The sequence below is a fragment of the Drosophila mojavensis genome, unplaced genomic scaffold (assembly GCF_018153725.1).
Source record: "Drosophila mojavensis isolate 15081-1352.22 unplaced genomic scaffold, ASM1815372v1 contig_80, whole genome shotgun sequence".
Taxonomy (NCBI): Eukaryota; Metazoa; Arthropoda; class Insecta; order Diptera; family Drosophilidae; genus Drosophila; species Drosophila mojavensis.
This window is the reverse complement of record NW_025318906.1, coordinates 3,763,530-3,781,306: the sequence shown is the minus strand read 5'-3', so window position 1 is coordinate 3,781,306 and position 17,777 is coordinate 3,763,530. Positions and strand designations below refer to the sequence as shown.

Genomic DNA, 17,777 nt, shown 5'->3' with positions numbered 1-17,777 from the left:
GCTGAAGATTTTCCGCTCTGCCCTCCATTGCGTCGCGTCGTCCCAGCAACGAGCAATTTTCGACCCACAGTTGCCAGCGACACCAGCTCCATATACCAGTCAGGGAGGGTTGCCCCACCTACCCACTCCACCTCCCCCGTGCTGTGCAAGGGTGCGTAAAAATGCAATTTCAACAAGTTTCACTTTGATGTGCACATTTCTTGAGAGCGAACAGGAACCCAGGCCCGAACAGGACTTGTTTCTAGGTCTAGAGCATGCTCCCACCTTTTTGGCTGAAAATTTCCCTTTAAATTAAAAGTTAATGCAAAAGAAAATTATTTTTAATGAATAGAAAACAGCCCGAAAATCGCCGCATTAATAAAGCAACCCTCGACCTTTTACGCCCATTCTCTCTCTCTCTCTCAATAGAGTTGGGTCGATTCGACTTACTGCTGAGCAAGGCGAGAAAAGCAAAAAGAAAGGGCGTGAACAATTCTTAAACTGTGCCAATTAAACGTCGAGCTCGACTTTGATTCAAGGAGCGAAGGCGATGGCTATTCTATAGAGAACTGCATTCATTGTAAAGGCATAAGCCCTGTCGAGGTGTCACCTAGACAGTGGAAGAGGGCAGAGAGGACAGATGAGATGATAATTTCAGGGAATGCACTGCTCAGCTAATGACACTAATTATCCTCTTAATCTTTTATGCAAATTGTGTGATGCTATTGTCAAAGCCGAGCCGGAGCCCTTCTGCCGATCCTTCCTCTATCTCTATCCCCCTCCTCCAACTCTGCGAGCGAGCGTCTGCGGTTGCAGCGTCACGTGTGTGTGGCGAAGCCATTCAGACAATCGCAGGTATTATAATTATGGTGGAGAGCAGGGCGAAAAGAGGAACTATCTGGAACAAGGCACTGGGACGACTCCTGAACGAGCTAAAAACTTTGCAAAGCGACGGCAAAGTTGGCGCTGTGCAAGGCGCGTGATATGAAAGACGGCCAAAGTTCGACGGAACAAGACTTGGACCCAACCGTAGCCAAGTTGGCTCTCCTTTTTATCTCCAGTTGCAGAACGAAGAGAATCTCACGAAATTTAAAATCGTTTCAGGCAGTAGCTTAAATTCGCCCAGGAGGACAATCAAAAAGCTGAAAGTCTCTTTGAGAGAGAATCACATTAGTATCCAATCAGAGCTGAATTAATTAAAGCAGCACAAGTGCATTTCCTCCCCTTTTCCCTTTCTGGTTGGACAAGGTGCACTTCCCACTCTGATATCACCTTGTCTAACCTTTCGTCATTGTTTTCCTAGGACTCAGCTCGAGCTAAGTGACATTGTCCTTTTCGTGTGTTTGTGCATGTTTAATGTGAGCCACTTTGAGGTTATGTTTGTGTTTTTCGTTTCGTCTGTGGCGTATTTCCCAAAATGGATGAATAAAGAGGGATCAAAGTAGAGTCAATTGCAGCCCCTCTTCTCTCTCCTTACCTCTTCTGTTTTTCTGTGCAGTTTGCCAACGGAAACCGGAAAATGTAAAAGGAAAGTAGCACACTTTGGCTGCCTGGAGGATAGTCAGCGGGGTGCATAACAATTTCGAATTCAAAAACAAAATGAAACTGTGAAGGAAAACGGCGTACGAACTGGGGAAGTTCTTAGACGAGTAGTGAATAGAAGGAAGCTAACGAAAAATGTCTTTTCTTGTTCTATAATTGGATTTGAAATTGTTTTAAGAACGCAGAGAGCGCTGTTCCATCTCTCCTAAATGCACGCACATACGCGCTTCTTTCATTCTCCTCCGTCCCCTGCCTTTGCCTCCACCGGAAACGCAACACTCAACATCCGGCTCAGACGCATAGTCAAAAGATGAATGGCAAACTTAGGAGTAGGAAGAGGTGAGGAGGAGGGCTGGTGGTAGTCAAGTTAAGGAGAGTAAACAGCATTTGCGACTTTCAATGCAAAGCAAGGCCTGATCCCAGCAAGTAAATGATGCAACATAAGACGGGAGCTGAGACAGAGGCAGAGACAACAATGAAAGCGGATGAAGAAATTTAATTTCACGTCTTTTTAACTTGAACAGCTCGTCCTTCACTGCCAATAGAGTGAGGGACGGCGGCTTAGAGCTCCCAGGGTCGGGGTCAGAGATTAGGACGTTCCCGAAGCTAGTTAAAGTTACACAAAGCGAAGCATGATGATGAGTTGCTCGCTGTCTCGCCTGGTCTCGTCTCGAATCGAGTTAGACAACACTTGACACCTTTTAATATCTCGTCCCACCCCACGTGAATCCCTTCGTTCTCTCGGTCCCCTCGGGTGTCTGTCGCGCACCATTTGAAGCAGAAATCGAGAGCGAGAACCAATTGACGCCCTTTGCATTGTCGCCTGCTGGTGACGGATTCGATTTCGATTATTATTGTGTCTTGGTTTTTGTTTACCGAACTTCGCTCACCCACTGCCAACCTACTTCCACCCCCTTGAATCGTCGAGGAAATCAATTTCCGTTGAAGTTGAAAGGTACACAGAGAGGGAGGGTAGAGCAAGAGAGCCATCAACTGCGAGGAAAGTAAACAGAGAATGCACAAAGTTTGCACAGCAGTAGAAAATCCCGGGAAGGGACTCGAAGGGAAACTGTAACAAAGCAAATTGTGAAATAAACTTTCTCTTTATAGCTGCAATGCATCGGAAACCTAATCTCATCTTCACTATGCTCTTTACTCTCATTCATAGGGCTGGAGGCGGATTTGTTCTACGTGCACGAGGGAGCCATTAACACATACGCGATGCACTTCACCGTTCCCGTCCCGGCAGATGTTCACGAGCTGGAGTTCTCCTGGCAGAGTCTCATCAGCTACCCGGTAAGCCACTACCCACCTCTTCTACCCGACTTGAAAATTTGATTTGCACTCCATTAACTGGCCAACTCACTGACAGCTGCGCTATACAATCAGCATCGAGTACGCCACCGACCAGGACGCACTGGGCACACCTACGCTGAGCATTCCCCACAAGGGCATAGTGCCGCAGGAGATCGAGTCGTTCCTGGTGTACCTCCCGTGCACGGGAAACGTGAGCCTCCAACTGCCGGTCAATGTCAACATGGTGGTACAAGGACCTCCCCGGTTTAACGACACCCGACTCCACTTCAAGCGCAACAAGATCTGTGCCAAGGGTAAGCTCCCAATCCTCTGTCATTACCAATTGTCATTCGCTTATATCTCTCTTCCATTACCACAACTATTCCAGGCATCTCCCCAGAACCGAATCAGTCACCTGCGCCTGCCCACGCCCCCTCCCAGGGACCCGCTCTGATGAGCGCCGCTGCCTGTGCCTTGGGCCTAGTCCTGGCCGTAGGCCTCGTGGCTAGCATGATGTATGTTCGGGCTCGCAAGCAGCTACGCCAGGATTCGCTACAGTAAGTCTGATTGATTGGCACATCAATTTAATTATCTACCTAACTGTTAACCCTTCATTCGCATTTCATTCTCAGCACCAGCTTCACTACAGCGGGTTATGGCAGCCATCAGAACGTGTTTATCCGCCTTGATCCTCTCGGACGACCGCCGAGTGCCACCGGCTCCTATGCGACCATTGCCAGCCTCAACAAGTATCCAACGGAGACCAAAAAGTCCTGCAGCATATTCGACCGTAAGTTTTCCCCCTCTTCAATAACCCCCTTCCTTTTTCATCGACCTTCGAACTATTCATTTCCCTACAGGCTTCCGCAGCTCACCCACGCCCACACCCTACGCCACCGCCCTGCTGCCCATGGGCGACCAGGCCGGCGAGACCATTTACTCGAAACCAGAATCGGTGTGTCCCTCGAGGATTTCCTACTACGCCTCCTCGCAGCTAACCCAGGTGAGTCCCAATCTCCATCTGATTCTGTGGCCACATGAATTACCTCCAAGGGGGTTGCATCGAGCAACCAACTGCCCTCAGGTAAATCAATGCCTTTGATATGTTGCGACACGTGCCAGGCACAAATGGATATGAATCCCGTTGATGTTCGGTCGCTCGCTCGCTCTCTCGCTCGGTTGCCTAGGCCACCAGATCCACTCCATTGCCAATTTGTGGCACACACCACACCAGACCAGACTGCTCCCAGATTGCTCCCAAGGCAGCAGCAACGTCTGCGTCCACATCCACATACAAATCCCGACTCGAGCCACCTTTCCACGTCGATAAAAATTAAATTCTAATTTATATTTACGAGCTGATAAAGCTCCCGAAGTGCGTTAAACTCGAAACAAGAGCCATTCATAAATATGGGACTCTCCTTTCCACCCACCGGGGTGCCAATCTGCCAGGCTGCCACGCTGCCAGCTCTAGTTGTGTTCAGTGGGGTTGTTTAGGGTTGGGGCAAGTTTTGCCTGGCGCTCACGTAGCCCGTGCTGCGAGCCCCACACACACTAAAGGCAGACGAGAATTATGTAGATACGCGTTTATATGTGTGAGCAAAGAGTAGCTGTGGAGAAGCGTGAGAGTCTGTTTAGATAAGCGGAAGGTGCTGCCGACTGTGCTTACTCGTCCCTTTGTTTTTCTTCCAGTTGAGCTGCTCGCTGGGTGCAAATTAGGGAACTAAATTTAAACTAACCAAAAGCCGCAGATGAATCCTTATGTGGCAGCTATCAAACCTTAAGAATTATCTATTACGAGTCCCCTCGAATTAATTTTACGAGACCCCACAAAACTTTTTTCCACATTTCTCTCTACCTCCCTTCCTTCCTCGGAATCTCTTTTATGTATTCTGTTCTGGGAATCCCTCTGACATTTCAACTTCTTGGCCTTGGCAAATCTGTCGCAAATTAGAATAAATTATTTAGCAGCTTCTTCTTTTCCATTTCTCTGGCAAAATCAAGCAGCGTTTACATTTTTCCTAGACAACAAAGTGTGGCACCTCCTCCCTCACTCTGTCGCTATTCTCATGATTGTTTGGGCCATTTTCGTCACCATCTCGAGTCGCAATTTCCATCGACGCATAATTAAATATTCAATTTCCATGGAGACTCCTTTGGATTTTTATTTGCTGCTTATTCCTCAACATTCCTCCAACGGTTCCTGGCCTCAGCTATTTGGCCAAACGATTTCTGTTTGTTTAGACTTCAATTTCATCCTCATTATGGCAACCGTTTCGAGCCATTTGGCTGGGGAGCAGCTCGGCACTCGGCACTCGGCACTCGCCTCACACACACGTACTCATTCCCTCACATGGATATCTGGCATATCTGGATGTCTGGGATAATGCACAGCACCAAGAGTCATATCCATTTGCGGCTATCTGCTGCTCAGGGTGAGGGCGAGGAATTAAGTGAATTTATACAAAAGTGGAGCCCCAAAATTGCATATGGCTCTTGTGTGTGTAGAGCGGGGGCTGTGGGTGAAGGGAGTGTTTGCCATAATTATTGCTGTACTCTTGTTATATCTCCAAACCCACTCATACGAGTGTCTGGTGAAGCACTAGGCAAAGAGAATTGGTGGGTGGAGGGGGCTGGCGAGCTAGGAGCGACGCACTCATTTAGTCAAACAATTATATCCAAGTGCACACACACACTGAAATGTTGTCGGCTCTGATCTGCTCACTTGTGTGGAAATATCTCATTTGTGTGGGGCTCCTTTGCCCACAACATGCCTCTCTCTACCCCACTCGCTCCCCACTCTCAGTGACTCCCTTTTGATTCTATTAAATCAGTCTATAAATGTTGGCCAAATTGCTTTAATGTTCAGCGAAAGTTTAGCTAACGACTGCGGGGACTAAGATACAACAATTACAGCTCAAGCCAAGGGGACGAAGGGTAAACAACAATAAAAACGGCAGCGAGAAGAAGAAGAAGCCAGACTACAGCTGCTGAAACATGACTTTGTGCTTGTTTAGAAACACTTGCAAAATATTATTGCAACAGCAACAACAAAGGCCTTCAATAGGGGAGGGAGAAGGAAAGGGAAAGGGAACCACTGACTGCGGGGAGTCAAAGTAGGAGCTCGCTGCTAGGATAGCTGCACACGCAGCAACAAACATAGAAAGGCATTAGGATATTGGATCAGGACTAAGCTCAAGTGGTTTAGGGAAGAGGGATCAAAGAGAGAAAGAGAGAGGATAGCATAAGTGGCTGCTGCGGTTGAAGATGTCGAGAGCAAGCACCAGAAGCGAATGGGTTAACTAGAAGGCAGCAACAGAGTCAGCTCCACCTCCAGCTCCACCTCCAAGCCCCGCCACGCATTCGAATGGCATTATTTGAGGGAGGCGAAGTTGTAAAAGTGCGTGAGGCAGGGATGCGGAAGATAGGAGAAGCGGCACAAAGTTGGAAATTAATTTCCATGGAGCACGCCCTGGCTAGAGTATTTTATGGAGATTACGAGAGAGATTCGTGCAACCTGAACAGGTGCTAATTAAAAATGTTGTCGTCGCCCCATTAAAGAAATTTGTAAATCAACCTGCAAATGACGCGCGCAGCATGCGAAAAGCTAAGCCTAGACACAAGCCAAGTTAAATAGTGGACGGGGTAAGTCCAAGGGGGGTACGAGGACCACTGTGCCCCCACTTTGGGGTAAGCGGAGCCACTGGGTGTGCGGCACGTACGCCGTTAATGGATTTTTCACTGTTGTTCTTTTGATTAAAACGCATTATTTACATTTGCGACAAAGCCCGAGGCCAGCCAGAGGGGTATATGGAGATGATTTAATATGCGACGAGGCTTAAGTCTTGTCGGATGAAGGGAACCACCACTGACGGCACTCGCCCTCGGCAGAGGTTGACAAATTGCGCAACTGTCAGTTGATTTTTGTTCAGTTTTTTTTGCATATCTTTGGCTTTGCTTTTTTGCACCAATTCTGCTTTGCCGTTGCCTGGAAAGGACTTGGCTCTATTCTTCTGCAGGCTAGTGCCAAACTATGGTGAATGCCTTTGTCTGCCATTACACTATTGATTGCTTCCTGTCAGCCGCAGAAAGAGACAAACGGAAGTCGGCAACGGATGTTGCCTTTGTTGCCCGTTGCCTGTTGCCTGTTGCCTGTTGCCTGCTGCCTGCTGCCTGTTGCCCGGTTACTCAGTTACCCAGACAGATGAGGAGAGAGAGAGAGAGGTAGAGTGAGAGAGAGTAGAAGAGTTTCGGCTGTCAGACATGGGCTTTATGTGGGATTTTGGTCAGTTGCCGACTGTGTCGGAGGCTTTTGCGGTTTTCACACCGCCCACACTTGACCAGACAGCGAATGGTAGGCAATGCGATAAGATGGATGCGTTGGTTGTTGCTCTCGGCTGATTTCATTGTGGTCAGTTTGCGTTCACCACCTGAGCCACTGCCTGAAAATGGATAGCTCGAAAGAGATTGAGAGAAAAGTCGCGAAACGTGGCTCAATGATGCATTGGCATCTGTTGACAGCAATAACTTTGGCTTACAATCTCACTTAAGCTGTGGGACAAGAGCAAAAGAGCCGTAAAGCACAGCAGCGCACACAAAGAGCCTTAAAGCACATTTTATATTCGACTTTTAAATCGGATTTGCCCAAGAATTTCTTTAGTGTAGCTAGAAATTTGAGGAAAATATCTTTAGTCAAAATCAATTATTTATTGAAATTCATTTCAAACTAAAAGCTCTGCTTGCATTATTTATGTACATCACATAAGAAAACGCCTTGCGTAGATTTTCCTATGAAATATTCATGTCTTTTGTGTAAGAAATATTTAATTAGGCAATTTAATCAGGCACATTTTAAATAACATTCAAATTAATTTGAACAAAATTATGCTTTTACGCTATCCATACCACAACTGAATAGCAATCCCCAGCTACTCAGTGATGGGCGTGACCAATGGCACGCGATGCCTAATTGAAAGCCAATTACCTGTAATTAGATATGTGTGTAGGTGTGGGTGTGTGTAGGTGGCAAAGTGGGTTAATTAGGCGGCAGCTTTAATTAGGCCCGAAAGGCCTTTCGTTACCTTTAATTATGCATTAGATGCTTAAGACCACAACAAAAGGAGCTCAAAAAGTTTCCGAGCTGCCATTAAATGCTCAAATACAAACAAGGGGGGGGGAGAGAGGCAAGGTCTAGCAATAAGGCGAGTAACTCATCAAATTGCCATGCATCAAATCGATCAGGCATAAATCAAACGAAAATTCAAATTAGTTTCCCTGCCAATTAGAAAATCATTTCGTTCGCTCTCGCTCTCTCTTTACCTCTCTCTCTCTCTCTCTTTCGAACCTGCAGACAAATGCGAAATTAATGCGAGTTTGCATAAGAAAGAGACTGGGAGAATGATAAAAACTTTAAATTCCAAGGCTCAATCCAAGGAGCTGGCAAATAGGAATTCAGTTAACGGGCAGGTAGGCAGCCCCCGTCAGGTAAATTGAAATATAATTGAGCTACGGAGCTAAGTCTCTTTCGGGCTTGGGCACAAAGTTCACTTTTGTCAACTGACTAATTTCAGTTCATTAAGATGCCTGGCTCGTCGCTCGTCACGTCTAATGCCAAGGTGACAGCTCGTATACGTAATTTCTGCCCCTGCCCCCTGCTGGCAGCATTGCCTCTGGCAATTGTGTTCAGCTGCAGCAGCAACAGCAACAACAGCAATTTTCTAGCAAGCTAAAACAATTTCAAGAATGCACAGTGGTACGCAGGGGGGTAAAGTGTGTGCACAGTGGGGTACTTTGGTAGTCGAAATTTGACTAGGGTTGTTCCTTAATTCGAGTTTAATATGTGTCGCCGAGCAAGCCTTGGCCCACAAATACAATAGAGCCCCAGGGCTCAGACCCTAATCACAGAGTTTATAAGAAAAGTATTTGTTTCCATTATATGAACGAGCAAAGGATTTAAATAATTTAATATGAATTTGAACATGCTTAAAGTTACAGTTGAGAAATAATTTAAATACAGCTGAATATATTACTGAATATGCTATAGAGCAATTAAATATGTATAGCACACAAAAAATACTCAAAATATACCGAATACAATATGCTGCATAAACCAACTATTTCAAATCAAATCAACAGCAATTAAATATTCCTTGCTTTAGTTTCTTTTCTTTTTTTACGCATTCTCGTGTCACTGTGCTTGTCACTGCTGTCGCCATTGTTTGTTGTTGTTGCTGTTGCTGTAGCTGTTGCTATTGCTGGCTGAAAGTTTCAGCTGCATTTTGGTTGCAGCTCAAACACGCTGCAAAAGCAACACGAAATGTTGGCAAAATTGTCATCAAGCGTTTTTAATTACGAGCCAGTTGCGAGGGAGCGCCACTCAACGTTGTGGTTGTGCAGAGGCAGGAAGTGTGTGTGTGTGTGTGTGTGTGCGTGGGCAGCCATAGAGCTGCAAGTGACATAAACAAATCAGACGCCTGTCAAGTGTGTGAGCCGAAATTTGTGTATGTCTGCTAATGCGTGTGTGTGTGTGTGTCTTTGTGTGTCTTGGTCTGTGTGTGTTAGTGTGGTGTACATGTCATTTGCAGACCAGCAGCTACGCTGCATAGCCAACCCCCTGACAAACCAAGCCACCCCTCCGCTGACTGCCGTGTTGTGTTGTCATTAGAAATGTCACAACAAAGCCAAACAGCTGCAAACCAAACGTCAACATGGCCAACGCTTTGAGTCACATTGTTGTTGCTGCTGCTCCTGCTGCTGCTGTTGCTGCTGCTCCTGCTGCTGCTGCTGTTTTTTGGTTATGTGTTGCCAAGTGTCGCCTCTGTTGGCAACAATAACGCCCAGCCCGCTCACCCACCCAGCCGTTGTTGCTCTGACACCCGAGCCACATCCAGTTTAAATTTGTGCAAATTTATACTAACAAGCAGTTGCGCTGCCCCCCACCCCTCCCAAAAAGCTATCCCAACCCCTAGCTCACTCTGCTATATAGCCCTCGGCTCAACTCGCCTCATCTGAGTGTCAATGCAAAGCGAGATGAGAGAACTGCGACTAGTCAGACAGTTGACAGCAAACGGATGTTTTCCAATTTTCAGTTTAAGCAATAAGAGACAACAGCAACAACAACAACAACAACAACAACTGCAGCAGTAAGAGCCATGGCAATATTGTCTATTTGACGTGCACTTTTAATATTTCTCACAGAAATAGCTTAGCTTTTTCCAGTCATTGGAGCTGACTATTTGTGGGCTTTTGCAGGTGCTGCAGCTGCAGCTCCTGCTGTTGCTCTGGTTGGCTTAATGCACCCTGATTCTTCTTCTTCCTCATCTGCTAACACTCACGCATGCAGTCGAAAGTGCTCGATTGACATACGAATTGGCATCAGCTGGTTATTTGATCGAAAACAAAGGCAATGTGATTCAGTTTAAATGTGCTTTTACCAAAGTAAACCAGAGTGAACCATTGCCAGAGCAACTCTCGGTTATTGGCTCGCATTTAATGAAGAAAAGGTCAAAGGATTCCAATTGCAAAATTTGAATATGCTGATTCGGCTTATGCTTCAAAGCACATAAAGCCTGGACAGAAGGTATGAGGATGCACTAGTATCCTAGAAGTCAAACTCTTTGATTGATTTGTGAATGTAGGAGGTTAGATAGCCACGTAGTTCCATCTTGAGTCTAGTCGAGTCTTAGACACCATTCATTTGCAATTCATTTTCTTACTCCGAATAATCATATTTCCCTTATCATTCAGAATACAATTTTACATAGAACAATTACTGTTATATTGAAATAACTAAAAATATTTTTTATAGAATAGAGCCGTAGTTTTCAGTTATAAATACTATATAGGTTGATATTGATACATCGAATCAAGCCATCTGGAGGCATTTCAGCACCTCATAAGAAGTGCTTATCTAATTGTTGACAGTTCGTCTGCTTCGCTTCCTGCTCAACCCCAATCAGCAATACACGATTCAAATAAGAACAACGACACGAACTGATGGGGATTGTCCATCTATCCAACGGTATCGCTAGAGAGTTTCAAGTATAATTCAGTCTCGCATAGACTAAAGTAAATGAACAAGCCTAAAAATCAATTTCCGACCAACCTAATACTTCTGTAGTACATTACCTTACTTCTTTTAATTTCTCCTTCCTATTCATAGAACAGCTCTGCTCCTTTCCTATTCATAGAACAGCTCTGCTCTATAAGTTTTTTCCGACTTCATTCCTAGAATTCCTTTTCATCTTCACTAGCAAATTGCATAGAAAAGCATTTAAAAACCTTTCTCGCATTACTTTTATAATTAAATTTAGCACGCTTTTTGTGCCACTTTCATTTTCTGCATTGATTCAATTCACACAAACTTTGCTGCATTATCCAACACTGCGTTTAATGTTAAGCTGCTTACATAAAATCTAATTACACTTGAACTCGGCTCATTAGGGAGGGCAACTTCTTCGCCCAGCTAATGCTAAGAACAACAAAAGGCAATAAAAACACGCAAATTGATATATGTAGACACACACATATATATAGGGATACATATGTACATCTATGTGTATATATATGGAATTTTAGCTTGTTTCTACAAGCCGAACAAGCAAAGGAAGTTCCAGCCTCTCCCACTGTCTTAGTTAGGGTCATAAAAGCGACGCCGGTGCAGCCCGCAGACACTTTTGTTGTGCCTGTCGGTGACATTGTTGCTTGTCGCTGTAGTACACAGCTCCTCCTCTCTCCCCCTTCTTCTCTCTTTATCTGCCCTTCTCTCTCAGTGGCATTGTGTGTGTGTAGCGCTTTGCATGTCGTTGGACCAGCTGGGCGACAAGGATTTATCGCCAGCGTCGCATTCACGAGCAGCCGCTGACGAGGGGACAATCGAGCGCGTTGATGAGCTTGAACCAGCGAGCAGGACATGCAGCAGGAGCAGGAACAGCAGCACCAACAGCAGCAGCAGCAGCAGTCACACTCGCAGTAGCTAGAGTTGGAGCTTTGATGATGGAGTGCGATACTGTTGCGTTTTAATTGAATTTTCTTTGTGCGACAGCAACAACGAGCAGGAACAAATAAAATAAAGGACAACACAACACAGACCAGTAGACAGACAGACAAACGGACGGACAGACAGCCGGAAGAGCAGACAGCTAGGGGCAGCCAGAAAAGGCAATAAAGGCAATAATGAATGAAATTCACTAACAATGGGCGAACAACTATTGTTTTTATTGCTGTCAACGTTGCTCTTGCCCGTCGCTTGTCCAACTCCCTTTGCCACTGCCATAGAGCGGACCACATGTAACGCTGCTGCTCCAAATAAAGCTGTTACTTTTAATAAACGAATATGATTGGACAGTTGTCTCAGGTGGCTCGGCCGCTATAGCCAGCTGCAGCTGTAACATTTATGTAAATTTTCCACACCAAATTAAGAAAGAAATGAAGAGATTTTTCTTGGAGTTTATTAGAGCAGCCGCCCCTAACCCCCTAGACTCCTAGACTCCTAGGTTCCCTTGCAGCTCAACGGGCGGGTAAATGATTTTCGCTGTGTGAATTTTATGAAAATAAATGAGCTGCTGGCAATGGCTAAGGAGCTGCTCCTGCTCCTACTCCTGCTGCTGCTGCTGCTGCTCTGCTGCTGTGTTGTCGCGCTATCTTCTTTATACATCTTGAGTGCCCGTCGTGCTCCCTATCCCCTCGTTTCCGACCGGGAAAAACGTTGTTTATACAACTCATCTCGCAATTTCCTACAGCTGCGCCCTTCATGCCTTCATGCCGTGTTGTTGTTCTTCGTGTTGGTCTAGGGCTTGGCTTCTGCTCCTCTGGCCCCCTGGCCCCTAGTGGCTCCTGGCACAAGGCTATGCAAACATAATGCTCGACGAATTAAAGCTTTTTGCCAACCAATAAATTATTCATGCCGTAAGACAACTACGGCTTGTCCTGGCGGATACAGAGCTAGTCTTCCCCTCTCCAGCCCATCCCCTCCCTTTGGCCCGTCTACCCACTACGGGCAGCCCACGCTTTGCCACTCCTCCCCGAGGGCCACACACAAATTATGGCGCAGGCAGCAGGCAGCAGGCGTTTGATGGCGTTGGCAACGCCAACTGCCAGCCAGTTGGCAACATCAGCAGTTCCTTCAAGCGGAAACGGAACTCAATTCATTAAAATGAATGAACGAAGCGCAGCCAAGTGCATGACTAACGGTAAACGGATGCAAACTGAAAGATGCAAATCCGGTTGATGAAATTGCGTTTCCATTGAGTCCCCGAAATGTGTAATATCCAACTGTGAGCCCCCATCCTATGCTGCCCCAAGTTCATCAATTGGCCCCCAAAAGAGTTTCGTTTTATATGATAATAGAAAACACTCTGAGCACCTGCACCACATGGGTTAAGGTATTAGGGCATACAGCAGGTGAAAAGGTTTCGCTTGTAAATTTTATCTAAGATTATAATATAATTAAGGCAAGCAAAGGGGAATCTTTCGTTCTAGTCTCGCTTTAATAGAGGGTTTTATTAGAACTTTCTATAAATCATTTTGATAAACCTCCTGGGAATCACATGGAACTTTTGGCAGCCCATCCAGGCAATCACTGACTCTATTCTACTCTACCCGACGGTTGCTGTGAAGCTTTCTATAAGTTTCCTCAGATAAGTCCCTTTAAAGAAATATTTTTCTCTCTCTCTCTCTCTCTCTCTCTATCTCTCTCTCCCTCTCTCTTTGCTATTTTGGGTATTACTTACCCATTAAACCTTTTCTGTAAATTGCAGACTACTTCCTTATAAGAAAACATACCATACACCAGCACCCTCTCTTCAAAACTCCTATACTTTGTTTCACAGGCATTCCTTGGCAATATTTAAACCATGACCCATAATTCCTTCCTTTAAATATTTCTTATCTCATCCTCCTTCTCTCTCTCATTCTCCCATTTACAGCCCTGCAGCATGTCCACGCCAAAGAGCAGTCGGGGCAACGGCAGCGGCAGCCTCTTTGGTGGCATTGCCGGCATTACCGGCAGCACCATCACAGTAGCTAGTCACGGCCACGGCGATAAGACCAAGGAGCGTCTGCGCCGCATACCCAGCGTGCAGCCCGGCGCCTTGAGCTACGAACAGCTGATTAAGGAGGGCACCTTTGGGCGCATCTACGCTGGCAAGCTGGGCGAAACGTGCGATGCCCTGGTAAAGACTGTCATCGACGGCGCCTCACTGACGCAGGTGGCCTGCCTGCTGCAGGATGCCTCACTGCTAATTGGCGTCAGTCATCAGCATATACTAGCGCCCCTGCTGGCCAACACCGAGCTGCCCGGCCCACCCGAGATCGCCTACCCCTATCCGTCCAAGGGCAACCTGAAGATGTAAGCTGCCTTACGAAATTCCTTTGTCTTATGATTGCTTCTATTTTCCACGTGCCTTGCAGCTACTTGCAAAAGTCGAGGGAGTCTAGCACAGCGCTCAGCACTCGCCAGCTGGTCGAGTTTGGCTTGCACATTACCAAGGCTTTGGCCTACTTGCATTCACTGGGAATCGTGCACAAGGATCTGGCCACACGCAATTGCTAGTAAGTAAAGGGGAAGAGGAGGGGCAGAGTATCCATATTAACTGCCTTGCACACATCCCCACACAGCGTCGATGAGGAGTCATACGTTAAGATCTGCGATAGCGCACTCTCGCGCGATCTCTTCCCGGATGACTACGATTGCCTCGGCGACAATGAGAATCGTCCGCTCAAGTGGCTGTCGCTGGAGTCGCTGCAGAAGAAGATCTACACTACACAGGGCGACGTCTGGTCTCTGGGCGTTCTGTACTGGGAGCTGGTCACACTGGCCCAGATGCCGCACGAGGAGGTGGACATATTTGAGCTTACTAATTATTTGGCTGCCGGCTATCGTCTGGAGCAGCCCGTCAATTGCCCGGATGAATTGTGAGTAGCCTTTTAGCCTGTTTGATTGGCCAATTATGCAACCCTTTATCCAAACCCCAAACACACCCACCCTCTCAACCACAAATGCAGCTTTACGGTAATGAACTGCTGCTGGCACTGTGAGCCCAAACAGCGTCCAACGCCCTCGCAGCTGTTGTCCTATCTGCAGGACTTTCACGTCGATCTGGGCATGTATATCTAAGCAACACGATGATGATGACGATGACGATGATGACGATGATGATGAACTGACTAACTGATAAGCACTGCAGGCTAAGTATTCAATTGAATTAGGGAGATGGAGAATGAAAGAGAAAGAGACAGAGAGAGAGACGATTTACGTGAGATAAATTAATTGAAAACTTTTACATTTTAAATGTGAGAATTGAATGTGAATTACCTGTTACCAAATTCTCTATGAATGTATATGTATATGAATGTATGTATGTATGTGAATATAGTATATAGCAATTTATTATATAAGTAAATGTTAAGGCGTTTGAGTGGCACAACAAACCAATTAAGTCAATAACAATTGCAGCCAACTCCACTTGAAGGCAACAAAAGACAAAATTGCATTCGAGATGTGTTCCCAGAAACGTTTTCTCCCTTAAGAGAAAGGCAATTGCATTTCAAAATAGGATTTCCTGATAATTGAAGCGAACACATTTGCTGGAATGCAAGTGTTCAAGTACAGTTGAGCATTAAGTAGCTAGAAATTGAATACAGACAAGTACACAGGCTTACAAGGAATATATACGTATTTGTATATATAGATATACGTTTATCGATATTCACCTCGAGCACGAATAAAAGAGATACTTGAATGCGAATGAGAATGCATATTTTATTGAATGTGTATATGACAAGAGAAAAAAGCTAAATTAAGCAGGAAGATGAGAGAGAGAGAGAGAGAAAGAGAAAGAGCAGTGAATAGATTTGAATGTGCGACAACAAAATGCGGAATCTTTTGTTCTCAAATGTTGTCCTCAATTGTTATAAAAAAAAACGAAATATATTTATTTATTTATTTACCAAACGAGCATTTAAATATTATTATATTATATATGATTATCACATATGGATATTTATAAGAGAAATAACAAAAATCTCGACTGATTGCGAGTCAATATGAGGCACTGAAGCAGCTGAAGTTCAAATTAGTAACAGAATCAGAAACGGAATCAGAATCGGTATCAGAATCAGAATCAGAATCAGAATCAGGTGAAAAGGTAGACAATGTAAATTGCTTTCAATTGTTAAACGTAGCAATGCAAATTCAAATCAATTGTCAAAGTTAGAAAAGTTATCAACGAAATTCCATTAGAGACAAAGTGGAGCAAACCCAAAATTAAATCTCATGAAATGCACTCACGCACACACAAACACACACATGCATAATTCAAATACACACACACACAGCTTCACACTAATTCAGTTATAAAACTGACTACTAATTCAGCTAACTCAGTCTGCCTGAAGTTTTATTAGAGGCTTGTGCGGCTTCAAGGGAATATCTCAATCGCACTTTAACTATAAATGCAGTGTATGCTAATTAAAGAGAAATCTGAAACTTGCCAGGCCAATTTCTAATGTGCTTTCAGAGCTGTCTAAGCTTCAAACCATGATCAATGAAGAAGTATAGTGCACACATGAAAATTAAGCACTAAGAGAGCTTTTAAACAACTTAAAAGCTCTTTAAACACAAAGTGCAAATAAGAAACTTGGCTTGTCAAGTTCTTGACAGTAAACTACATTCGAGTATTCATGCGCTTTGAAAGCTGCTTAGACTTAAAGCTCACATCGAAACTTAAGCTCGACAGGCAACAGAACTTTCAAGGCCCTTCATCCGCACAAAGCTCTTATACTTCTTTAAGGTAGATTCACAACTTTTGCTCCTTGAACTCACGTCACTCACTAAGCCTACTTAGCTGTACTTAGCTAAGTCTACACGGTTTTTACAGGGTATCTTCTATGTTTTTACTGCTCTTGATTATGTTCTATTTTTGTTGCAACTGCTCGTCCTGTTTCTAGCTTAGCTTAAGATATTATTGTTGTTGTTTCAGCTTTAGTTTTAGTTGAAGTTCCGTTACGTTGTTTCCAGTTTCTGTTTCTATTTATGTTATTATTTGCATTTCTGTTAAAAGTTAAGAGCAACTCAAAGTTGCTCGCAAGTCATGCAAACAGTAAACAACAACTTGAAATCCAAATAACAACAACAACAACAACAAGAAATGAATTCATAGAATATGCGGCATGAAATACGAGATACGAAGTAATAATTAAATGTTGTTGTAATTGTTAAAATGTGCAATAAAACCAAATAGACGAAAGAAAAACTACACAATATATTGTAAAATAAAAGAAATACCAAAAAAGTATCAAAAATACTGTATAAGCAAACGTTTTTCTTTGAAAATACCAGCAAATGCTTTTTCATCAAACTATGTAAGCTATATCACTCTACTATATATATAAATATATATACATCTATATGTTTTCCTTCTAAGCACACTAATTGAACAAACTGAATTTTACTTTGCACTCGAAGGTATCCAAAATATGAATGTTACTAATACTACTACTACTACTAGATACTCACTAAAAAAAAATAACAAAAACTAACTTGAGAAACGAATAATGAAAACCAGAAACTAGCTAATAATTCTCTGATTCTGATCTCTCAACTCTATGTAGTATATATAGACTAAGTGAAGCTGCTAGGCAGATGGCAAACAGAAGAAAACCAAAAAATACCCCAAACTAAGTGTAAAACAGTTTTAAATAGTTAAAGATAATTCACAAACACACACACACACACAGCACTCACTCACTAAGAACTCTTAACTAACTGAATGTGTTTCATATATAAATATATTTATATAAAATACTCTAACTTCTGAATGTCTCTATGTATGTATGTATGTATGTATGTGTGCATGTATGTACCAGCTATGTATGCATATTTTGTCATCAAATTGAACAACTCAAAAGCAAAGCAAAAACAAATAGCCAACAATATCCCTGAGGGATATTTGTTTGTTGTT

General features: G+C 44.2%; 1 protein-coding gene across 1 annotated transcript in view; it reads left to right on the top strand.

The window, feature by feature from the left end:
• Positions 1 to 17,567, top strand: part of LOC6578616 (tyrosine-protein kinase RYK) — a 28,548-nt gene extending 10,981 nt beyond the window's left edge. Inside the window, exons 3-11 of the mRNA XM_002004488.4 lie at positions 2,690 to 2,817; positions 2,894 to 3,131; positions 3,206 to 3,374; positions 3,450 to 3,607; positions 3,678 to 3,820; positions 13,743 to 14,164; positions 14,227 to 14,367; positions 14,434 to 14,730; positions 14,821 to 17,567. Coding sequence (XP_002004524.1) covers positions 2,690 to 2,817; positions 2,894 to 3,131; positions 3,206 to 3,374; positions 3,450 to 3,607; positions 3,678 to 3,820; positions 13,743 to 14,164; positions 14,227 to 14,367; positions 14,434 to 14,730; positions 14,821 to 14,932 — 1,808 coding nt within the window. The 3' untranslated portion in view covers positions 14,933 to 17,567. The remainder of the gene's footprint in view (positions 1 to 2,689; positions 2,818 to 2,893; positions 3,132 to 3,205; positions 3,375 to 3,449; positions 3,608 to 3,677; positions 3,821 to 13,742; positions 14,165 to 14,226; positions 14,368 to 14,433; positions 14,731 to 14,820) is intronic.
• Positions 17,568 to 17,777: the final 210 nt, after the last annotated feature.